The sequence below is a fragment of the Protopterus annectens genome, chromosome 3.part1 (assembly GCF_019279795.1).
Source record: "Protopterus annectens isolate FY-2018-M chromosome 3.part1, PAN1.0, whole genome shotgun sequence".
NCBI classification, from domain to species: Eukaryota; Metazoa; Chordata; order Ceratodontiformes; family Protopteridae; genus Protopterus; species Protopterus annectens.
Window position 1 is genome coordinate 1,386,251,388 of NC_056732.1, and position 26,990 is coordinate 1,386,278,377.

A 26,990-nucleotide genomic window follows, 5' to 3' on the forward strand; every position below is an offset into this window, starting at 1 on the left:
GGTTGTAACAACACACATTTGTGCTGAATCTTCTTCCCTAAGAAGATTTTGTTGGAAGATATCTTCTGAATCCAATAAAGATTCAACCGCTACCTCATTTGGTGTTCCACATTGCTCTTGAGAAGACTCAACTGTCTTCAACCTCTCCTGGCATACTGCTCCTTCTATACCATGTTCCCCCACTCATCTCTACTTGTGTAGCATCACTTCTCTGCTCCACACCTCTTTTCTTTCCTAAACCTTCAAAAATTCACTTTCCATTTGTGAACCTATTACATCTGTACCATCAAGGAACTCCATTCTATCTTCTGCTTCTCTGAGCCACCTTCACGCTCAGACCAAAAGCAGGAAGCTTCAGACTCAATAGCATACCAGTATGAAAAAGAACAGGAGATATTCCCCAATGCCCTGGCCAAGTTTCCCCCAATAGTATAAAAACCATCTTGGGTCTCCCCTGAAAACAGGCTACTAGCCTAGTGGAACTAACCCGGAACAAAGGATAAATATAAATTTATAATACTTTGGACAACAAACCTGAGCTGAAGATGAAAAGCAATTATAGTGTTCAGGTATGCAAAGATAAGCTAGAGTAATATGGAATAAAGACAACCAGATAGTTCCAACACACAGAAGGGTAGCTGGTTCAACCAGTATCCTGTGTCAATACTAAAAACTAGGTCTCCACTTTTTTTTTCTCTTCAAGTAAAAATCTGCAAAAAGACATGCTAAGACAGCCTATTTTTTTAAACTGTAGCAAACTGCTTGCTACAAGTGTACAGCATTCAGGTTTGACCTGAAATTCAAAATGTGATTAGCAGTTAGAATATGGATCAAATGGCAGATCCATCCTTAACACTTTCTGCCTGGTGTAGTTGTGCCCCACCCTGGATACACTATTACTAACAGTAGCAAGAGAAACAAGGCTAATAAAAAGAATTTTCAGTAATACTTGAATATGCAGTCAGCACATGTACCTCCATATGAACTGCAGTAGAAAGCAATTATTCTGGGTATATTCCATGTGCTGAGAAGAGCAGTCTTGGTTGTATGACCTTTAATTCTATCCTGGTCCATTTCTGCCATGGTATAAGAAGCCTTAACATTCGGGGGAAATAAATAAATAAATGCAAACTGTCAGGTTATTGATTTTTATTACCTTTAGTTCATTTTATTGTAAATGTTTTCAATCTTATTCTTGCATTACTGTATTGCATATATTAGGATAATGATCATACGTTGGGAATGTTTACTGCATATATCACAATAGCAACATTCTCTATCATCATCACTTCTTTTCATTTACTTAAGCAATTTACGCAACTTGTGTGTCTTTTGTTTTCTACTTGTGGTCTGTTGGCATGTACCTGAAATCAGTACCGAGGGCATAGGTTGCTTGTCAAATTAACATACATAAACAAATGTGTACATTGCTATAGAAAACATTCTATCTTGTCTCTAGGAGTCCAGCATCGTTTGAAGAGTCTCCAGCCAGTCTTGAAGTCTATGAAGACAAACTACAATAGCCTGAGGAGTCAAGTGAAGAACTTCTCTGAGTTTTATGAAGTTGCCATTAAAGAAGCCAAACAGCAGGTGACTGAATGCACTCAGGTTGTGTTATATCTTGTTGGAGGAAGAGTAAATGGCAATCCTTCATCATTTCAAATTATCATCTTTATGTATTCCTGTGTTGTGGAGTTTATTTTAATAGTGATCACCTAAACATTTCGTTAAGCTTTTTTTTTTTTTTCTTTTTTTTTTTTTTTTTTTTTTGCTGGGCTCTACATTTATTTGGTATCTTTGTTGCTGGACTGTCCATTTATTTGCTAACTATCCAGATACTAAGAATTGAACAGATCCATTGTGATGAGAAGTAGGTATTAAATGATTAAATGCCAGGTTTGTCACTTTGCTGCTGATTAGGATTAGATGTTTACAAGAGCCACATTAAATGTGAAAGACACACATCTCAATAGTTAAATATGAAGGGTTGATTGAATCTCTGTGAGTAAATAGTTTCAGTGCCAAATGTTTGCCTGGTTAGCTGCAATGTTTTTAGATGAGGCAGGCTACCTCTTCTCATCGTAAAGACATTGTGCAAGCCAGATGGATAGGTATGTATTGCCCTGCATTTGTTTACATGTGGCCCTGATTATGAGAGAGACCATCCACGGTTACTGACAAAGGAAAAAGTCTGGTCTTTAACACTGGCTGATGGTATGGTAGACTGCAAATACTATCTGGACAAAGATTACAGCCTGATTCTTCTATGTATCCTACAGATGCCTGGATTAGCCAAGCTAAGGTTGCTGGGTGGAAAGAAATTATTTCAGTGCCTAATATTTGTTCACTGCATTAGCTTATTTGAAGCGGGCTAACATTTTAAGGTTTAAAAATGTGCTTACTACCAGCAATTTGTCTGGTGTCTTGCACTCTCTTGTATTAGACTTATTTGGTTTATCAAAACAAAGATGGTATTGGTGCTTAACATTTGCCTGTGCTTAGCAATGCCTTGGGATGAGACTGGCTGTAATAGCTGGTAAAATGAAATTTTGCATCTTGCATTTTTCTGGTCCCTAGCACTGAGACCAGGAATGAATCAGCTTAGAGCTGCACGCTATATGAACATGTTTTTCACACCATGTATTCATGTGATCTTTATCACTGACTAGGACAATAGTGATCTAGAGATAGTTCTTAGAGACTTGAGAAAGTGAATAGGGCATGTGACATAATTGCATCCACACAATTTACAGCAACTGACAGGGATATTCGTATCCTTGCTGACAGAGATCGTCTAACAGCTGTATAAGAAAAAGATGGCAAGTGACAGATATGGGGCTGGCTTATGTGGTACAATTCCGTAGACAACTTGATAAATTTCAGACTCAGAAGGTTGAATTGATTTGATTTGCACACACACGTGCGCGCACGCGGGAAAGGCTGGCAAAGGTTTACTAGCTATGCCCTCTTCTGCCCAGGTTATAGGGTAGTTATCACCGCCACCAGATACTTCCCAACTAGTTACTCTAAGGCCCTTAACAAAGGGTGTCCAATTTTACTGGGTAATATTAATACTAATACAAATGCTAGTAGTTCACCAATGTGGCTAGGCCTTCTGGAGTGGCCCACACTGCGTCACCAAATAAATATGAGTACTCTTAAAGGTTAGATACTTTCTACAAGGACCAGCCACAATAAACATTTTAAATATATTTAATAATAAATAATAAAAGACCATGAAAATATTGAGTATATATTTACAGTAAACCACAGAGTTCAGATCACAGCAAATATTGAAATTAACATTGGTGGACAGACTCATACAAATAAAGAAAAACACTCTCTAAACTAAGCTTCACTATATTTCTGACTGAATCTAAGAGAATTTTACTGTTCCCTATATTATGTTACTACTGCAAGGCAAGATGATGTGATTGAGGGCCATTCTAGTCAGGCTTCCCAAGCAAAATACTCAATACTTTGAGATTTCTCTTTCTACTTTATAAAATATAATTTCCAAGAGGGCTGGCAGAATGACCTCATCTGGTCACCTGGCTCTAGGTTTTCACAGTATTCCCCTTTGAAGCTGAGAAAGGAATTTAGCGCAGTCACAACACACATCTAAATGTTTATGGCAGTGCTTGGGGCCTCCTCTCTTTTCATTGAGTCAATGGACAAATGCTCTTTCCCAGACCCAACGTCTCTGGTCCTCTTCAGCACTATGGTGTGCCTTTTAGTGATTTAACAGCTCATTTACATTTCCCTTATTTTTCTTAAAGTTAACCTTTGCTATCTCAGTGTCCTCTATTAAAACATATACATTTAATTCAGTTGCAATAATACACATGCATTTCTTTTCATTTCACCAGGGTGCACTGTTGATACATTTTAACAGAAGCGTACCTCACAAATACATTTTCTGCACAAACATCTGTACAAATCAGTTTGATATGCAAATGGCATACAGTTATAATATATTTGCAACACAAGCATCTAGTATAAATCAGTTTGATATTCACAGGACATATCATTCTTTACAAAACTCCAGCTGGCTATACTGGCACTTGCCCATACCAATACATCCCATTCCCCCCTCAAAGACGCAAGCAAGTTTTTCAGGTGACCTTTCAGAAATGTGGCTTGAGAGAAATAAGCCTGTCATGGAATATTTTACCCAGTTCCCTGTCTTGAGAGCCCATCTGCATTGGCTTTGCTGACCCCACCATGGTGTTGTACTGTCATGCCATATACCTACAATCCTAAGCTCCACCTTAATAACTTGGCATTTTGCTGGCTAGCTCTATGTAGCCATGTTAAAGGATTGTGGTCTGTAACTGCAGTGAATTATTTTCCATACAGACAAGGCTGAAGTTTCTGCAGTGCCCATACTATGGCTAGACACTTCTTTTCTACAGCTGCATAACATTCCTCCCTGGGTTGGAGTCTGTGGCTAATATATACCAACAGGTGCTCATCTCCCTCTGAAGAAACCTGGCTAAGTACAGCCCCCACCCCAAGGTTTGAAGCATCCACCTGCACAACAAATTCTTTGCTGTAGTCTGAACAGGCTAACACAGGGGATCCTCTCAAAGTTTCTTTAAGCTTCTGGAATGCCTGCTCACATGCTGGGGTCCACACTACCTTATCTGGCCTGTTTTTCCTTGTCAGATCTGTGAAGGGAGCAGCTATGGTACTATAATTGGGGGCAAACTTTCTATAGTACCCCGCTGTCCCTAAGAATGCACTCACCTGCTTTTTAGTAACAGGGGCAGGCCATGCTTGAATAGTGTCCACTTTGGCAGGTTCTGGCCTGATCTTACCATTCCCCACTCTATGTCTCAGATAGGAGACCTCTGCCATACCCACCTGACACTTACTGGACTTAATGGTCAACCCTGCCCTCTGCAGTCTCTCCAGTACCCCCCTGACATGCTGAAAGTGCTCTTGCCAAGAATGGCTGTAGATGGCAATATCATTCATGTAAGCAAGGGCGTGATCTCCTGCGAGGATATGGCAGTATCATCCATGTAAGAAAGGGCATGATCCCCTGCCCCTGCTAGGATATGATCTACCAGTCTCTGGAAAGTTACTGGGACATTTTTCATCCCAAAGGGCATCTTTGTGAATTCATACAAGCCAAAAGGAGTCACAAAGGCTGACCTCTGTCTAGCTTTGGGAGTCAAGGGCACCTGCTAGTAGCCCTTGGTAAGATCAGTAGTGGTCAGATACTTAACCCCACCAAGCTGCTTTAGGGGCTTCACCTGTCCTAGGCATGTGGTAAGCATCTGACTCTGTGTAACTATTTCGTTTCCTGCAGTCCACACAGAATCTGGTGCTGCCATCCTTCTTTGGTACCAGCACCATTGGGGAGGTCCAGGGATTACTGGACTCCTAGATTACTCCCAGTTCCAACATCTCCTGTATCTTCTCCCTCAGAGTCTGTTTAACTCACTCATACACCCTGTAAGGGTTCTGTTTGATAGGTCTTTGGGGCCCTGTATCCACATTGTGCTTTTCCAGGTGGGTGCAGCCTTCACCCTGGTTTCCCAGTGAACATATCCACAAAATCCTGTAACACTGCTTGGATTTCTTGAACCTGGGTAGGGGATAGCTGCTGGGACATTGCTACCTTTTCCACTGAGGTGTCAGTTTGAGCCTCACTGAAGAGATCAGTCACCAGATCCACCTCATACTCCTTCTGCCACCCACTGCAAATACTCACCTCAAGCCCTGTCATGGTAAGGCTTCATCATGTTTACATGGTACAATCTGTGCTCCTGCCTCCTGCCTAGCAGTTCTGCCATGTAGTTAACATCACTGATCTTCCTTATGACTTTGAAGGGTCCCCCCAAGCTGCTTGCAGCTTATTGTGTCTGACAGAAATAAGCACCATTACCTAGTGTCCCACAGCATACCCTCTGGCTCGAGCATTCCTGTCATATCAGACCTGTTTCTTACTGTTGGGCTCCTACCAGGTTCTCATGGGCCAAGCCCATAAGCTTCCTGAGCCTTGTCTTTAGGTTTAGGACATATGCCACAACAGAATCCTTGTGAGATTCACACTCACCCTCCCACTCATCATGAATCAAATCTAAGGGTCCCCTCATCCTATGCCCATACAACAACTCAAAGGGTGAAAAACTTATGGATTCTTATGGCACCTCCATGTAAGAAAACAATTGATGGGGCAAATATTTTCCCTCTCTCTCTTAAACTGGTCTGCAAATGCCTGTAGCATGGTCTTTATTTTATAGTTTAACCTCTCCACAAGACCATTAGTCTAGGGATGGTATAGGGTTGTCTTTATGTGCTTCACCCCTCAGTGGTCCCACAGACAAGACAGTGGGTCTGACCTGAAATTGGCACCTATCAGTCAGTATTTCTTTTGGGAAACCTACCCTGATGACAATCTCTAGCAAAGCATTTACCACCTTTTCTGCCTCCATGGAGGACAGAACCACCACATCAGGGCATCTCGTAGTGTAATCTTCTGCCACTAGGATATACTTCCTCCCTGTGGAACTTGGGATACCCAGAGGCCCCATAATATCCATAGCTACCCTCTGAAACAGCTCCTCAGTCACAGGCAAAACCATCAAAGGAGCTTTGTTCTTGTCTCCTGCCTTGCCTACGTTTTGGTACTGCTCACAGGTCCTGCAGTACCCTGTTACATTCCTGGCAATCCCAACACAATAAAAGTTTTGCATAATGCTTCTCTTGGTACACTTTATGCCCATATGACCTACAAAGGGAATATCATGGGCTATGGCTAGAAGTGCCAGATGGTAGGCTCTGAGCACTATCAACTGCTGTATTACCTCACCTTCTAGCCCTCCCTCAGGGGTCTACTCTCTGTACAGTAATCTTTTGTTTCATATATAGAATCCCCTCTTCCTTGAGAATCAGGTACCTCTCTAGCTACCTCCCTCAAGCCTCTTAGTTTAAGGTCTGAGAGCTAAGCCTGTCTCAACTCTCTTTTTGTAACTCTTCCCAGCTCCTCTTCCGCAGGAAGTCTGGTATCCTCTGATAGTGGTGCCTGTCAGCCTGGGTACTACTATTCACCCTTGAAGTCACTCTGTCCAAGGGAACATCAGTACCCACCAGCAGCTGTGGCTCACTGTCAGTTTCACTGCTGCAGGGTAGCTCCATTTCTGAAGTAGCCACATTACCAGTCCTGGCTTCAGGTGTGTGGTCTGTCTGGGTCTCCCCCAGGCTATCAGACACACATGCCTGTCCCCAAGCCTTACTGTGTGTCACTGCATGCACGCAAGGTACTACATTATCAAAACCATTCCCTATCATGACATCTGCATGGATATCCTCAAACACACCTACTTGCTTGCTTCTTTTCCACTGTCTCAGTCAAGGTGAACCCTGACCAAAGGCATTTGGAATGGGATCCCTCCTAAAGATCTAACTGGAGTGGACTGCCTAAGCAAGTTATGGTCCTCTTTAACCATTGCAGGCTTCACAATGATTATAGCAAAGGCTGTGTCTTTTTTGGCAGTGGCCTGTTTTCCATCCATCAAGATTGGATATAAACTCTGCAGGTAGTTTAGTACCCCTATTGTCTCCAGACAACTGGCATTCTGTTATTCCCACTTGCTGGCTCCCACACCTTTTGTTCTCTATCTTGCCTCCATGGATATCTATATTCTACATGGCTCCACTAGTTACATTTAAAACATTTAACCCTTGATCCTGGCCATGGACCTGTGTGATACTCCATGACTGGACCAGTAATCAAGGATCCTCAGTCCTCACCACTAGCACCAGTGGGGGACATACATTGGGAGGATGACAGGTGCACACACATTATTTCCAGATGCAGCTCTCTGCATCAAATGCAATTTCCATTAAGAGCACACAGAGACTATGTCAGTCCAAGGCTGGTTTCTCTCTCTTTCTCCAGATCCCCAATAAGACTTCCCACTGGCACAGCTATAGAGTTGAGTACTTAGCCAGGGTTCTAAGTCAAGTCCTCCAACACCCTCTCTGTCCAATCAGTGCTTTGTGTCCCTGCCCATATAGCTGACACACACACACACACACACACACACACACACACACACACACACACACACTTGGAGATTTGTTTTACAAACACGTACCTGGGAAAGGCTGTCACAGGTTCAGTAGGGGTCCCACCTTCTGTCCAGACTATAAGGTAGTTATCACTGCCACCAGAACCTCTTATCAGCTACTTTAAGGTCCTTAGCAAAGGGTGTCTAATTTTGCTGTGTAATGTTACCATTAATACAAATGGTAATTTGACCAACAGCAAGGCTATTAGGAGTTGCCAACAAAGTGTCACCAAATACATTTCAAAGTACTCTCAGAACTTAAATATAGCTAGACAGATTAGCCACAATGAAATGTTTAAATATATTTAATAATAAATAGTAAAATAATAAGACAGTACTAAATATATATTTACAGTGACATCAGAGTTCAAAATCGCAGGAAATATTTAAAACAACTTTGCAGGACAGTCTCAAATAAAAGAAGAAAAATATCTAAACTAAGATTTCTATATTCCTTACTATTTCTAAGAGAATTACTATTCCCTAGTTAACTTACTTAAGAGCATGGCAGGTGAGTGGATCTTGATGCTGTCAGATCAGAGGCAGAGTACAGAATGCTGTGTCTCTCTCAGAGATTTCTCAAATTAATATCTCAAATATTACTACTGGGATAGCTTGCAGAATGACATAATTTCTTGTAATCTGACTCTATCCCAAATGAAACCCCAACTGCTGGAATCTGGCAGTATTTAGCATCTACCTTTTCAAATACACAGAGTAGGGCTTTTCCTCAAATCTTTGGCAGAGACTGGACGTCATAACACAATAACACTCTTCCAAGACAATACAGAAAGCTTCTCAGCACAGACTTTGTGTCTCCTTGCTGCCATAAAGTAATTTAACTTCAGCTTTTTTTTTTCTTAAATTTACTAGACTGAGGTTAACCTCCTGTATCCCAGTTTCCACTGTTAAAATATATACATTTACACAGTTACAATAGTGCATGTACATTTCTGTTCTTTTCCAGTAGGACACTCTGTGGATCTATTTGAAACACAAGCATTTTGCAAACCTTTATCAACACAGATGTCTGTACAAACAAGTTGTTGATATTCACAAATGACATATAATTATTTACAAAATTCCAGACAGCTGGGCTGGCAGTGCATTGTTTCATCATAACCTGAACTAGTGGTTTCCCCCGTTACTGGTAGATTGTGTTGGGGCTGTTTAGGCTGCCCACCATGGGTTTCCTTATATTCATGTGCAGCACTGGCTATCCCTTTCCTGTTCAGTGATGCCCTGCTTGCTTCGTATAGGTCTCCTTTTTTCACCAACCCATCTGCAGAGTTCCATTCTCTGTCTGCCAACCAGATTCTCATGTCCTCAGGCAAAGTGCTAAGGGCTTGTTCCCTCACCAAAAAGTCTGCCAGCCCTTGCAAAGTGGTGACCTGATACCCACTCACCCACTATAAAAATAAGTGCTTAGTTCAGCAAAATAATCACATACATTTTCATCTGCCTTGCGTTTATGCTCACAAAGCTTTTTTCTGTATGCTTCAGGTATTAACGTAAAACATTTTAATAAAGAGTGCTTAATTTTAGCATAATCTTAACAATCAGTATCAGACAATTTAGAAACAGCAGTTACAGTTTAGTCACAGACTAAGGGGATCAGAAACAGTACCCAGAGCTCTAGGTCAACATTATACTGTTTACATACTCTTTTGGTACTGAGGAAGACGTTCACTGACCTTTATTGCATCTTGGGTATGGTTACTCCCTTCCCCATTGCCTCTGCGACCCTGGTGAAGTGCCAGCATTTCATTTTCATGTTGCCTTTGCCTTTCTTTTTCTTCAGATTCCAAATGCTGCAGACTCTCTACTAATTCTACTTTGACTTCCAAATGCCGCAGTCTCTCTGCTGATTCTAATTCTAAACGTTTGGAGTCCAGTTCATGTCTCTTTAACTCCGGAAGGATTTTGAAGTCCTCTTAAGGAAAATTTGAACTGTCCTGTTTCTGAGAGCTGTACATCCCCAATGCTAATCTGATTGTCTTTCTGGTTGCTGGTCTGTGATGTTGCTGTGATTAAGGGTGCAGTCATTTCCACTTTAGTCAGGTTGGCATGCACCAGTCATTTGTCTTGGCACATCTCAGCCAACTGATTCATTGTCAGCTTGCCATAGTCCTCTCTGACATCCTTGCCTGCTCTACCTGACTAACTATGGACTGCGCAGTGGTGCAGCAGTAGCATTGTCATCTCACAGGAAGAGGTTCTCCAGTTCAATTCTTGGCTGGGGTGCCTTCTGTGTGGAGTCTGCATGTCCTCCCTACATTCATGTGGGTTTCCTCCGGGTGCTCTAGTTTCCTCCCACATTACAAAGACATGCATCTGGAGTGTTTCTCCCTGGGCCTCCACTGAAAATTGGCTTCATTCCAAGTCGGACTTTCCCAGTAAAAACAAATGTTAAAATAAAATTAAAAAAAACTAAGCTAACAAAAAAGTAAATAGATAATGCCTGTGCTAAACTGGTGGACGGAATGCTAAAGAAATATCTTGCCACCGAATCTCAAATTTGTAAGGATTCTTGGGGTTTTTTACAGGCATTGAATGAAGTTGAGTATAATTCAGAATTTGGTTTCCAGATGATAGATGTCAAGGATCAATATACTGCAATACCACAAGCTCTGGGTATTAGTTGGGTGAGAGAATTCTTGCTGGAGAAAGGTGTAGATGGGGACGAAATGAACCTAACAGAGGGCCTATTAGAACTAATTTTGGAAAATAATTTTTTTCTATTTAATAAGAATTATTTGCAGAAAAGCGGGGTTACTATGGGTTCACCCTGTGGGGGCAGCTTTGCAAATACCATCATGGCCTTTTGGGAAAAGACATTTTTGTTTCCCAATGACACATTCAGGAACAATGTGAGATGGTATACATGGTTTTTGGATGACATGTTTCTGTTAATAAAAGGTAATTTCGAAACAGTTAACCAATTGTTAGATGAAATGTCAAACATGACATCCTTTCTACAATTTACATTTAATTTTGGTGAACATGAAATGGCCTATCTAGATGTGAAGTTGAACAAGGATAATGTAAATAATAGATATGTAGCCCGCATACACAGAAAATCCACATACTCTAATGATTTTCTTCACTTCACCAGTAACCATCCTGTAGATCAAAAGCAGGCAGTGGTGAAAGGGCAGCTCATGACAGCTGCCAGGATGAATTCCCTTAACCAGGATTTTGACAATGAATGTCAAAACTTGAGAAACATATTCCTTAAGTGGGGTTATCCATCTAGTTTTTTGGATGACATCATGGTTGAAGTGGAAAGGAAGAGAATGATGAGCCATTTTAAACCCATTTTGAATAGGAACATAATGGAATGGAATGGGGAGATGGTTAATACCATAATAGACATGAATCCTAGGATAGAAAATGAATTTAATGTTAGTTTTATAACAACTTTTTCTAAAGATGCAGGTGCCGTCAGGAACATCTTGATTAAAAACTGGGCCCTTATAAATGAAGATGCTATGCTCAGGACCAAATTAATGGCTAAACCTAAAGTTACATATAGAAGGGGGCCCAACATCAAATCTATCCTGGAAAGGAATGTGAAACCTTATATACCCAAAAAAGGTATGAAGAAATGTGGTATATGCCCCTATTGTAAATTTATACAGTTAACATCAACATTTACTGTCCTGGGTGAACAATATGAGGTGCAGGGGAAATTTGACTGCAACACAAAACGGGTAGTCTACCTTGCACAGTGCCAGGCATGTGTCTGCTTATATGTGAGGAAAATAGAGAGACACTTTAAACAAAGAATTTGCAAATATCAATATAGTATAAATGAACAGAATACTATGAACGCTTTGGCTAGGCACATAATGAATGAACCAAGTCACCAGTTTAAATACTTAGTAATTGAGCAAATAGTACCCAATTATGGGGGGGGAGGTCCGTGGACTTTGAGGTTAGAGGAGCATGAGCTTTTGTGGCAATTAAGGCTAAATGCATACTCATATCCTGGACTAAATGACTGTTGCTCTTTGAAATGTATCTTGAAATTAAAGTCACTTTTAAGATAATGAATAAGAACACCAACATTTATGGTGTTTATTCCTGTTTATATGTTAACATATTTATATATGTATATATATATATATATATATATATATATATATATATATATATATATATACATGTACACACACATACACACACACACATATATATATATATATATATATATATATATATATATATATATTTTTTTTTTTTTTTACATCAAACAAGAATAATAATATGTTTGTGAATGAATCATGTGAATTTTTTGATCATATGACTTGATAATCACATGACTTCTTCGGGTGGGTTTGTGATGTCACGAATCAGGAAATGTATTTAAATGTTCTTTTGAATGCCTTTTATTTGTCTGAAGAAGTTCATTTTATTTATGTGAACAAAAGCACTTACATTAAAAGGTTTTTAAACTATAACTTGGATTATTGGATTACTTCCAGCTTTGAGGTGCCTGGATTCCTGTTTTGTATTATTTGCTTGTGTTTTTTTTTCCTTCTGAGTCTGTTTTGGTGTGTAAACCACAGAGTTCAAATCACCGAAAATTTTGAAATTAACATTAATGAACAGACTCATACTAATAAAGAAAAACACTATCTAAACTAAATTTCACTATATTTCTGACTGAATCTAAGAGAATTTTACTGTTCCCTAGTTAAGTTACTTACTGCTGTAATGCAAAATGCTATGGGTGAGGGTCTTGCTATTCAGGCTTCCAAAACAAAATATTCAATCGTCCAAGATTTCTCTTTTTAATATCTAAAATATAATTTCCAAGAGGGCTGGCAAAATGACCTCATCTAGTCACCTGACTCTAGGTTCTCACACTATTCCCCTTTGAAGGTGAGACAGGAATTTAGCACAGACAGCCACAATACACATCCAGATGTTTATGTCAGTGGCTAGGGCCTCCTCTCTTTTCACTGAGCTAATGGACAAAGGCTCTTTCCTAGACTCAGTGTCTCCGGTGCTATTCAGCACAGTGGAGTGCCTTTCAATGATTTAATAGCTCATTTACATTTCCCTTATTTTTTTAAAGTTAAACTTTGCTATTCCAGTGTCCTCTATTAAAACATATGTATTTAATTTAGTTGCAATAATACATGTACATTTCTTTTCATTTTAGCAGGGTGCCCTGTTCATACATTTTAATACAACCAACCCTCACAAATACATTTTCAGCACAAGCATCTGTACAAATCAGTTTGATATACAAATGAGATACAGTTCTAATACATTTGTAACACAAGCATCTTGTATAAAGCATGTTGATATTCACAGGACATAGCATTCTTTACAAAACTCCAGCTGGCTCTGCTGGCACTTGTCCATATAATCACAGCAGGCATGAGCATGTCTTCTGTAATTAAGTTACTGATGTTAGATACAGTGCTTATGTATCCCCTTGTGCCTAGAAAGGGAAATACATAATTTATTTCCAAATGGCCAAAAAGAAACTTGAGAAATGCTAATGTAGAAAAAAATATGCAGCTCAAATGTTTCTCATGACTACATTTTAGAGCCAGACATTTTGTGTGTGTGTGTGTGTGTGTGTGTGTGTGTGTGTGTCTGTTGTGTATTTGTGAATGAGAGATAGAGAGAGAAAGAGAGAGGGGGGGGGGAGAGAAAGAAAGAGAGAAAGACAGACACCTGGAACTGTAGAAGACCAGGTCATGTCTTGCTTTATAGCAGGGAAGATAATGATCAGAAAGACTATTCTGACATTTAATTAAACAATAAATTACAATACAAAAGATGTGTATGGAGATTTGTTAAATCCAGACAAGAAAAAACAAGAAGTTATGTGTAATCTGTCATTCTAGCTAAACAAAGAATCTTTGTGAGATAGATGTTTTGGTTAACAGAAAATAAGTGTATGTCAAGGTGACTCAAAGTTAGTGGGCAGCTCAAGCAACTACTGCAAATGGAATGAGGAAGGGATGATGATGATGATGATGATGATGACAGTGTAGCATTTGCAGGACACCTCTTTTCCACTGGAGAGTGTGGAGTACATATCTGGGACACATATTTGCATGGTAGAATCCTAAGTATATAAAAAAGCTATACAAACTCTATACCCTAGGCTTGCATTAGTGATTATAAATGATAAAACCTCAAAACTTTATTATTTTTATAGCAAGACATGACTTGGTCTTCAACACTTTTTTTTGGTTTGCTCTCTCTCTCTCTCTGTCTCACACATGCGCATACACCCACACACACACACACACACACACACACACACACACACACACACACACACACACACTGAAACAGACTTTGAACTTAACTGACACTAATTTTGGTGAAGTGATTTTGTTTCTTTCCATAATCTAGTTTTTTCTCAGAAAACACACATTCACAGCATAGTTTGCACTATATACTATACCACAACATTTGCAGTTGCAATGCCTTTTCAAACCACAACTTCTTTCCAAATGATTATATGCCAGCCCTGGAACTGATATGCACCTGCAGTAACTGTAAGGTACCTTTAGGCTTGTTTGCAATAGTAATAGCAAAATATCTATTATAGCACTGTTCTAACAGCATGTTTGGAGCCCTCTTATCAAAAAAAAAAAGAGAAAATAAAAATAAAAAAGGACTTACCTGTTACTCTAAATAATTCTTCGTTGTCTATTAAACTCTTCCAGTTACTTCGAATAATGGCTTTAACGTTAAATATATTACTGTGTTGCTGTGTCTTTGGTTAAAGTCATTAAATACCATGGTAGTGACATTACTAAAAACAGGAGAGCATTTACTATGCCATTGTTCTAAAATTGTTCCTAATGCTAGAAGTAAAGAAGTCTACACACCATAACCTCTTTTCAAAAACATATTTTCAGTTCTTCTATACCAGTTTCAGAACATTGTGAGCCTGTAAAAGTTTAATCATTTGGCTTGTACCAACATTTTTCATATATTGTGAATGTTAACTCCATGTAATTATCAGATGGAAACATTTCTCTTTGTCAAAGCTAACTTGAACATTGAAAGAAATAAATTATACCAAAGATGGTGGTAAACTGAGTGGTATGAACTCATTAAAATCACGCTGCCATCATCCCAAATAAAAATGATTCATCACTGAACCAGATATAGTATTTCAAGTTCTTAAATAACTTTAACTTTTATAAAACAATTTTTTTCTAACTAAATCTGAAAAAGGGGGCCAGTATACCCCCATTTCCTCCACCTGACACCTGGTAATATTTACTTTCCTAAAGTAACTCACTTATAAAAACTACTGTCCATCAAAATCAAGTCCATAGCTGGTGCTACACAGTCTAGTTTCTGCATTATCACCAGTCCTCCTTTTCTTTTCAGGTTTCATATATCTCACATCTCTTTTTTTCATGCTGTATAGCAAGACTTCTCACATTGAGAGACAATTTGGTCTGTTATTTTTATTATCCACATGCTTTCAAAAGTTGATTGTGCTCCCACAAATGTAGGGTTGTAAATACCTTTTTTTATAAAGACAAACTTCACTCACCAAGTACCTAACATTGCTACTGTCCAATAGATATCCTAAATTCACTCTTCTTGTAAACATTTCAGCCCTAGTAAAATGTTCTGCTACTATTCTGTTAATCAAATTGTAAATAATAAAGTGTGAATTTTCAATAGTTGTGACAATGTCCTTAAAGTCTCCCTCTGCACTGATTCCTCCATTCTTTCTTTTGTTTAGTTGCATTAATTACATCTTGCAGTCTGTTGTGAAAACTGACATGAAAGTCCAATTCCTATGGTGTGTCATAGCATGAGGTGAAATGACATTATTATGTACATACCAGGAGTGCATTATTACCATTATACAATGACATATTAAGAAAAGTAATGTCATTGCCTCTGTCACTGTTATTGTGCACTACAATCACTGTGTGTGTGGTTCATTAACCAGTCAGGAATCCTGTATTTACATAGTACATTACATGGTACTGCTTATTGACTGTTGGAGGTAAAGATAATATAATATAATATAATATAATATAATATAATATAATATAATATAATATAATATAATATAATATAATATAATATCCTGCAGTGGTTTTGAATGTGTTGGTGATGTAATCGTTACATAGTATCTGTCTGATTAGTGTTAATGATGTAATGACATACAGTAAGTCCAGGATTCTGATGATGTATCATCCTATTGCAAACGTCATAGTGTTAATGACGTACTGTCCTTGAACAGTGCAGAAATACCTGATGGTGTAATAAATCCCAGTATTTGCTTGAGTGTGATGGCCTACAATCGTTAACTAGCTTCTACTGATGCAATTCTTTATGGTAACTCTTGAATGATGTTTGTTGTGATGATCTGCCAGAGTATTAATGATTCTGATTGGAGTACAGTTGTCAGATGCATTTATTTTTCCAGTGATCACGGCTTATGTTAACATATTTTGTTATTCTCTTTGCACTGTGAGAGAGTGGTGGCAGTGCAGAAGAATGACCTTAGTAGTAATACATGTATTCTAATCACACCTGCAGATCTCCACAGTGGTGAGCCAGGCTTCTGAAGTTAACAGAGATCTACTGGAGAAGTATAGGCGAGAGATGGTACTGAGGAAGAAGTATCATGACCAGCTAGTTGAACTGAAAGGTGAGAATTGGAGCTTCTAGTTTCTGTGCAGGACATTCAATTAATTGCATTGCTAATGCAGATTAGATCTGCGCAACAGAGTAACAGTATGGGACCATGCAGTGGATCTGAAGTATCTTTTATAATTTACTTAAGTAGGGCTACACAGCTGATATACGCAGAACTACACTGTGTGAGGTTCTTTAACTAGATGTACGTATACCACATTTACATATCATATAAACAGTATTCAGGGAAGAAAGCATAGCTTTGGCAGTTTGTCTGTGATAGCCTTGAAATCCAACATGCTTTTAAAGTCACTGTTCTCCCTTCTGCAAGTATCTACAGATAATTCCAGAGTAAGCAGCGCATTCATGTTACTTAATCTGTTGCTGATCAATGATAACATTGTATATTTGCAGTGTTTCAACAAAAAAGATAAAGAAGTGTCAGTAACCTTATTTCTATATGTACTGTGGAGCATGTGTTAAATGCATTACAAGCAGGAAATTATTTCAAAATGAGTTTGCAGACACCTTGTAATGTGCACTTGCTTATAAAATTCTGGCCTAACATTCCAGTGCCTTAGCTTTCATCTGTTTACACAATTGCAAGAACTTACCCAGTACTCCAACTTAAACCTCATGGGTCTGGGAATACTGGCAATGCTCCAAGTGCCCCACTAACTAATACCTTAAATGTTTTTTTTCAAAAACATGTGAAGCTGATTTGTATAACTTATTTAGAAATGATAAGTACATAAAATGCATAGTTAAGCCATTTTTTAACTTAAGCAATGATGCACAAAAAGCTCTTAAGCAACTTACAAGGTACTCCAGGTTTAGGTACATGAAGGCAGGTAAGGGGAATGGGCTGTTTATTATGGAAGTAACTGATTATAACAGCTCAATGTTGGAATTACTTTCCAATGTTGCGAGTTATAGGAAAGTATCCAAGGATGCAGTATTAAAATATTCGAATTTCGTTGATTCAACATTGTTTGATATGTTATATCAGGGTTATATTTCTTTAGAACTGTTTGAATTTTTGTCTTTTGACAGCCACAATTAGGTATGCTAATTGGCATACCAAAAATCCATAAGAATAAAGACAAACCATCTTTCAGACCCATTGTGTTCACTCCAAAAGTAAAACAGTTGCCATTGCAACATATCTTGATGCCATTTTCTGTCCTATAGTGAAAAATAGTATTATTTTAAGGATTCATGGATATTTTTAGATCAACTAAAATATATTTTTACTGGGAGTGAGCAATTTATTTGCACAGTTAATGCAAACTCTTTATTTACTTCTATTGATCAAGAAAATGATTTAGAATTTGAGAGGCTCTATTTAAATAAATATATTTAATTTAGTGTGCTTGATATTAGCATTGCATATCAGCTTTTGGAATTAGTTCTGAACAACAACTTTTTCCAATTTGAAAAGGCATATACCAACAAATCAGTGGTGTAGCGATGAAGGCCACTGATGGAGGCATTTGCTAATTTAGTTATGTGTTTGGTGGAAAATAGAATATTTAGTAAAGGTACCACTTTTTGAATGTATTACTTATTATAAAAGGTACATTGATTTTTTTTTTTATTTGGACAGGTAATCAGGAATTATTTCACCAAACTTTAGTGCAGATTAATAGTAGTATTAGTTGGTTAAGATTTGAAATAAATGCTGTAGGTAAAACTGTCAACTTCTTAGACATTCTAGTTACTCTTGAAGTTGAAGAAAGAAGATTTACTAGTAATATTTATAGGAAAGATACTTTTACCAACAACTATCTGCACTTTGGTAGTTTTAATGGGTCTATATTAAATCACCGAACACTTAGAAAAGCGAACGCTGATTCATCGCCCCAATGTAAGTGAAAGCTTACAATCTCAAACACTCAGAACAGCAATTTTTTCCCCTGGGAAAAAAAACTGCTGTTCCGAGAAACACACACACAACACACGCACACCACAAACTATTTCTAATGTGGGAGGGTTCACCCCCATACCCCCCAACATGGGGGGCTGTGCCCCACACCCCCCTACTTAAATATATCAACTCCGAGACTGCACTATAGTAACAAAGAAGGCAAAATACCGAAGGCAGCCAAGCAATTTCTTTCACAGGGAAAGAATTTGTTTATATGCTGCTTCGGTATTTTGCTGTTTCGCGCTATAGAGTTCGATCAAGACGCATTCCAGAGAATGCATCTTCAGTCAGCTAATAGGGAACTGTTTTAACCCATTATTTATGAAATTAAATATTTTAGAGGACATGTTATTAGGCTTAGCTGTCTTATTAGTGATGATTCTGATGTTTTAGTTAAAACTGATGTACTTACTAGCATGTTCAAGCAAAGAGGTTATCCAGAAGTTAAATTAAGAACCATTTCTAATGAACTAGTGGGTAATAGCAGGAGTAAAGTCCCCCCTCTACCTTTCTCAGGGTTTACACCTAAGGATAACAACAGTACTGATGCTGATGAGACTTGTTCCTTCCGTATTTCGATTAGTACTGATGGTCCTCAAGTTCACAGAATAATTAAAAAAAATTGGAAAGTCATTTTGGGGAATCAAGAAGTGGCTAAGGTAGCTGGAAATAAACCTATGCTTATTCATAAAAAGACTAGGGATTTAAAATAAATATTAGAGCACACTAATAAGGAAAACAGTAATGACCAGTGATTCTGTAGGTACTTTCCTCTGTCATCGCTGCCGTTTTTGTAGATTTATTTAGTGTTCTAGTAGCTACCATTTTAAGCATTTAAATTATACCTTAGTAGCTAAAGATATATTTCACTGTAGAAGTGAAGGATTGGTGCAACTTTAACAGTTTCTATGTTGGCAAAACTGTTAGAAGGTTAGCCTTCAGAATTAGGGAACATGTATTAGCTATAAAGAAAAAACAAATACCAGTAATACTTTGGTCAGACATAGTTTGTGCTGCAGGGACTTTCATAAATTTTCTTTTTTTGTGATGGAGAAAGTAGATTAGCATTATTTTGTTGACCAGTTTCAATAATTATTTAGAATATCTTGAACTTAAGTGGCAAGTTTTTTTGAGGGTGGATGTTGTCCCTGGTTTAAATGATACAACTTCTGTGAAAAGTTTTCTGAAATACAAAGTAATTTAAGAACTTTTCAAATGGAAACATTCTTATCTTTACATGTGTTTCTTTAAAAAAGTGATTTTGTTTTTAATTGTTTAATTGATTGACTTATTTTATTGGTTGGTTTACATTCATGTCATATCCTGTATTAGGTTTCAGAATGCTGTGTTTTTATTGTATTGTGTTTTCTGATGAAGTTCTATCAAGTAAAAATGAAAGTGCTTAAAATTTATTGTTCTGCTTTGTGAATTTATTTTATTTTTTTGCCGTATCTCTGGGTGCTGTACTACTGAAGTACCTTGAGGGTTTTTTAGACCTTTTAGAAGCTTGTTTATTTCATTTCTTGATCAAATCTCTGAAAAAGGTCCATTACTGAACCTGGACCATTTCAATTTGTCTCTTATCAGGACACTATTGATTGTTCATAAATACAAAGTTGTACCAGTAGCAGTAGCCAAAAAAAAAAAAAGAAACTTTATGGTTATTTATCAAAGACACACCACCTCTCACGCCTCCCATCTGATTAATAAACTGATTGACAGTCAGGCATGTTCACCAATACCACTGATGTTTCTGCATTAAATTAGTAACATGTATGGTTATTTAGTGATAATATGGTGGTGCTGCAGTAGCGTTGTCGCCTCACAGAAAGACATTGTCCTGTTCGATTCTCAGCTAAAGTGTCTTCTGTGTGGAGACATGCGTGCATGGGCATACCTTCATTGAAGGTTGTGCGTCAGAGCTGGCAACTCGGTACGTACAAATCTGCTGCCAATCATTAGCAGACCGGAGTTCCGCTGTGTCGACCCCTAACTGGGAAAAGCTGAAAGATACAACAACATTGATTTACTTCTTTTTAAAAGTTAACAGAAAGACATGTTTTGTACCAGGATGCAGTTTCTGAACAATGAGAAGTATGAAACTTGAATATCCTGCATTAATTACACTGTAATCCGTAGTTATTTACCAGAAAAATTAAAGATTTTGCAAAGACGTGCAAAAATATGAGACAAACTCAGGGACATTCTGCCAAAATTCTAGACCGTTGAGAGGACTGTGGACTTGTGCATGCCTAAACTGAAATATGGACTACAGAGAAGCATTTAAATGATTGACAGTATATGCTGTTAGGAGACCCATCAAACTATATCTAAGTTTTAGGGAAATCCTTAATTGTGGCTCAGAATTTTGCTATGCAAAAAGTGCACTTTCTGTGAAAAGGTGATGTTTTACAGTCTGCAAATAATGATGGTGTGTTCACCATAGCCACTTCTCTGAATGCAGACAGCACAGCTTAAAAAGTTAATTCAGTATCAAACTGCTTAAATTTTAGTGTCCTAGTTAGTGCATAACTGTACTCCTTGTCAGCCACTGACAGCACTTAAGCACATAGCCATTTCCTTCTTTTGACAGCAGCCACTGCCAGTCATTGAAATCACACCCAAACCATGCCCAAACATGTGCAAAAAGGCCATTGTGGTGTATCTTTAATAAATAACTGAAACTTCTTGCCTTTTCTCTTAGCAGTGATGTCCCTATAGGCTATTATAATTAGTAGCAGAGGATGGGGGAGCAGGGGCTGCACCCCATATAAAGCATTAGTTTTATAATTAAGCTCACCTGCAATCTTATTCCTGTTTTGCACATTTACTGCATATTGTTTCTAGTTTGTCAGGAGATTACCAGTCTGAAAATTCTGGTTATACTTTCAAGGCATAGAATATTCAGGAAGACAGTAATGGGGACACAAAAAATGTCCTTGGATGCATGTGAAGTGCTATTTGAAGGACAAGAACCAAGAGTAATGGATTTAATCTGTGCCATAGTGTTGCTAAGCAGTTAATGAGGAGAAATGCAATTGCTTGAAAGGACAAAGGGATGAGTATGGAGAAGTTTATTGAATCAATTCATTCATTAATTAATTGGGTAGGGGAACTGATCTAGCACAGATCCTGCATCAGTGGCAACCCAGGTCAAAGTAAATAAATTAGCAATGAACAAACATATACAGGAAGCTGAACATGCAAAAGAGCATAATAGATTATAGGCACTTATGTATTATCGCAACCAGATTTCCAAGCTGCAATAATTTGTTATGTTTTGCCGAAAATATTTATGGTGACCTTAAAAGGGATGTCTGAACTAGTAATTATTAGTCTGTCACACTGTGTATGACGCATATTACTGTAAATCAGTAAAACATTAATAGAAGTAGTCTTAGATCAACTTGTGCTTTCTGAATAGTAAGCAGTATGAAACTCTAATGCCTTTCATTACTGGTGACGGCAGGTTATCAGAAAACATTTTTGTGAGGCACAGAGCCAAAATATGACACAAAAATCGCAGACTTTCTGTAAACGTATAGATGACCGACAGCTATGCCACTGTCTATCTTTCAATCACAGCAGTTCTTGGTAACAAATAGAGTGGCTTGCACAGCCTGAACATGGTAGTTTTCTTATTCTACTTGTCAGTCAACTGCCTTCCACTTGCTATTACTGCTATTAATATGTAATGACTCTGCATTGTGAAAAGACTTTAAGGTACATGTGAACAAATGTTAGCAATGTAATGGCTGTACACTGATTTGCATTATGTTATGGAAGTAGACAGCAGCAAGGGAACACTGTCATGTGGATCTACTACTATTACAACATACTATTTAGTTAATTCTAATGTAACGAGTAGCAGCAATTTAAAGTTTCAGGACATTTTTTTTCCATTAGAACTTACCTCGCTGTCCCCAAAGGGGAAGTAGTTAAAGGGATGGCACACCCCCACACCCCCAGTAAGCGATATAACTACTGTTCACATCACATCAAGTGTCACCATTCTGCTCAACCTGTATGAGCAAGAAATCTGGCAACACTAAAAATAATGGGGAGGGCGCAAAGGGCAACTATGGGGAACTCATCATAAGTTGCCCTCTATAAACGGTACTTATTTATTATCATTATCACTTTTCAAACAGGAGAAACAGCTGTACAGCTTGGGAATGTGAGAGAAAAGAGCCATTTCTCTTGTTAGAAATCTGGTTGTGATAATACATAAGTGTGACGACTGTGCCCTGGCCCAGCAATCAAGGAGCCTCAATCCTCACCACTAACACCAGGGAGGTCATCTCATGGAAGGAGAAAGGATAACAAATGCACACAGTAAAGTACAATTTCCCTTAAGTGCACACAGAGATCACAGTCAGTCTGGGGTTGGTAGCTCCTTTGCTCCCCAGGTCCCCAATAAGACACCCCACTGGCACAGCTATAGGGTCCAGAACTCAGCCTAGCTGGCAAGCTAACCTCCAGTAACCTCTCTGTCCAACCATTGCTTCGTGTCCCTGCCCAGGTAGCTGACACACACCCACACTTTGAGATAAGTATTTATACAACTTCACAGACACTCCTGGGAAAGGCTGACACAGATTCTCCGGCTGTGCCCCTTTACCCAGACTATACGGTAGTAATTTCTGCCACCACCAGCTAAAAATGATCAGTTACCCAAAAGCCCTTAAAAGGGTGTCCAATTATTACAGTGCAATATTATTATCCCATTGGTAATGTGACTATTCAGTCTAAGGCTTATTAGAGTGGCTTATTACAATACTCTATAAATATGCAATGTACTCTAGAGCTTACTTTGTCTCTACACAAACCAGCCGCAGGTAAAGTTTTTTAAAATATTTAATAATAAACAATTAAAACACAAGAAAATATTACTACACCACAGAGATATCTAAGAGTTCAGAGATCACACAGAATTTAAAATAATACAGTAGGACAGGTCTGATGTCAAAGAAAAACACTTAATCTAACTTTCTAATCTTTAGCTATTCTTAAGAGAAAACACAGTGCTACAGTCTTACTTACATACATATATAGAGCATAAGGAGTGCTGGGGTTGATGGTCCAAGACAAAATGCTTGCAGTCTCTCTCTCAAAAATAGTTTTTAAACTCACTAACAAACAGCTCTGCTAAGGCCCTCCCAGATTACATTATTTTGACACTTAGGTTTTCCCAGTATACACATTACATCATTTTGACACATAGTTTGGAGTTCCCGGGCCACAACCTGCATTATTTAGCAATCTAACACCTGCTCAGGAAACTACAACAATAAAAGACATTTCACATGTATACTCCAACAATTATTCCTTAAGTTAAGACAATAGAAAGAATGTGTTCAGCCAGTCGCTTCGGCACCACTTTTTAGATAATTGTAACTTCAAAGAACATTTGAAATGCTTGGCTTGGTTTTCCTTACAGCAGATGGCAATGTTGCAACAATCCTGAAGTTCCCATTTTACAGTGTTTCCTTTCATTTAAGAACACAAGCCTGTATTTTACATTTATATATACAAATGATAGAATTATGTATCAAATTCTATTCGACTAGGCTGGCAGCCTTCGCCCATCTTTCCCCAATCTTTACAATAAGTACCAGATTATATAATATGCACTGATAGATGCGTAAGTTCCCAAAGGTATCCAAAAGCTTTATCACTAGTGAGGCCATGTGAAGTGAAAAGAATACAAATAAACTTAGGAATAATAGTCCGCTATCATTAATAATAATACAGATTAGATCCCCATCAAAATTAACAGTAGAAATAGCATTGTGAATTTAGCAGCTTGTAGTATATAAGCAGGTAGTCCAGTCACTGGAATCTTATAAGTAATTTAGCAAGAGGATATTATTAGGCTGTCTGCTGATTAATGGAGTTTTGTCTAAGTAGTATAAAATTAATCTAAAACAACAGCATGCAGTCTGGTATTACATAAACATTCGGATATCCTTTAGAAAGCTGAGTTTTCAATAGATTCATGAAAGTTTATTGGTAAGTTGTTATACATGATTGGAACCCTACAGAAGAACTGCATATTTTAGTACTGGTCCTAGGAATCTTTAGTGAGATGCAGGAAGGAGAGCAGTTACCGGAGCACAGATTAAAGCCTGAATTGTTGCTTTCTTCCCAAATGTAAATAGGTCTCTCCTGAGAAATAATTTGTATGCCTTGACAGCAGCTGTGTGCTTTTTACTTTCCAAGTGAACATCTGCAAGCCTTCCTGGTGACAAGAAGCAAACTGCAAAGCACTTTCTTTTTCTGGTTTTGCACTGTCTGACTTTTTTCCCACAGGGGATCCAGCAGACTGAGAAATTAGTTTTTACCTCTCTAAGGTTTCCCTTGCCTCAGGGGTAAGCAGTCTGACTATATTACAGCTTGTTCCCAGTTCTTGCAGCGATTTCTCAATATCATATACCACAAGCACATTTTAAATAATATGTGGTTTTCTTGGCTAGGAGCTGGGACTAGCTTTAGAACAGATATGATGAAGTACTATTCAAGTGAAAGGAATCTTGAATTCTGTGCATAAATGGAATATCACTACACTTTGTGCTTTAGGAGGATTTAGGATAAACGGACAAAGAATAAGGGAAATGGGAAGGTGGCAGGTGTTGGGATAAATTGACAAAGAGTAAGGGAAATGCAAAGGTGGTAGGTGTTGTGATAAATGGACAAAGAGTAAGGGAAATGTGAAGGTGGTAGGTGTTGAAGGACTTGATCTCTTTTTTGGTTCACATTTTCAAAAAGTGCTGAGAAGTGGTACCTGACACAGATGCAAGCTTCATGCATGAGGTATCCTCAAGGTCATGTGCTCTATACTGCGGCTGTGGCTGAAATACTCTGCTCATCCTTTTGAAGACATTACCGATCATGGGCAAGTATGGAATAAGCATATGCTCTGTAGGTCACATGTACCAGATGTGCATGTCCATCAGTTACAGTGGATTGCATACTAAAGACCAAGTAACATCTGGTATAATGGTACATCATTAAATAATACATTGGCCAAAACAGATGATTCACAGTGTCACGTATCATTGTATGATGGTTCAGCCTTTTCAACTGCATCACTGAATGCACTGATGGGTCATCATTATGTATCAGCATTGACTGTGGCACCACATTTATACCTGTTGCAACAATTAAACAAGTCACTGCACTCTGAAGGTAACCCATGCAAGCCACTGTAGGCACTGCATGTTTCATCTACTTCTGTATAATGCACTGTGCATGTCTACATCATTGCACTGAAGCACTTACACACACTCTTTACAATCTGTGACACATCCTGCCTACAAAATTTCATCTAGCCTGGATATACATGTATGCGTGACTGCATATAAATATTTATATCTATCTATATGTGTGTATGTGTATATATATATATATATATATATGTATATATATATATATATATATATATATATATATATATATTGATATTTATATATATATATATATATATATATATATATATGTATATATATATATATATATATATATATATATATATATATATATATATATATATATATATATATATATATATATATATATATGTATATATATATATATATATATATATATATATATATATATGTATATATATATATATATATATATATATATATATATATATACATACACACAGACACACGCACACACGCACACACATATGGTGCAGGACATTAACCAGAAGAAATGCATTTAGTGTAGTAGCTAGAACTGGGTAATGAGAGCAGTCATAAGTACATGATCAACACAAAATGCATTCTGGGCAAAAGTATCATAGAGAGATCTGTGGTAAAACTAGACTGTCATGGGGCAAGTGTATATTGCATCCATTATCTCACAGAGAGCAAAATTGCTTGCTTGTTTATTTATTATTTGCAGATTAAGGAAATATGTTGATCCAAAAGTACCAGTTTCAAGAGCTGTCTAAGCACAATTCAAAACAAGGTATAGTCACTAAACAAAGAGGATAAATAATTTAGTAACATAATACAGACAATATTTTGAGTAAGTTTTTGCTCTGCTGCACCTACCAACCATCGGTTTCAGCACCACATGATGTCTTCCACAATGTGGCCATCATAGAGGTAGTCATCAGGGAGGTCCTTTTAAACCCTAGACAATTCTCCTTCACTCATTCCCATAGTGCTTAAGGGCTGAGTATGCAGGGATATTTTATGAGTGATATAATCTCCTAATTGCCCCCCCCCACCCATTAAGACAAACAGCACCACCATGTCTCTAGTCTCCATCAACAATCTATGATGATTTGTCTCTTCTGAAAAACAGATGTCTCA

At 37.9% G+C, this 26,990-nt stretch overlaps 1 protein-coding gene across 1 annotated transcript in view; it reads left to right on the forward strand.

Annotated features, from left to right (window-relative positions):
• LOC122797784 (kinesin-like protein KIFC3) overlaps positions 1-26,990 on the forward strand; it is a gene marked incomplete at its 5' end in the record, with an annotated part of 595,169 nt that overhangs the window by 327,512 nt on the left and 240,667 nt on the right. Inside the window, 2 exons of the mRNA XM_044066305.1 lie at positions 1,460-1,590; positions 16,635-16,746. Of these exons, the coding sequence (XP_043922240.1) occupies positions 1,460-1,590; positions 16,635-16,746 (243 nt within the window). The remainder of the gene's footprint in view (positions 1-1,459; positions 1,591-16,634; positions 16,747-26,990) is intronic.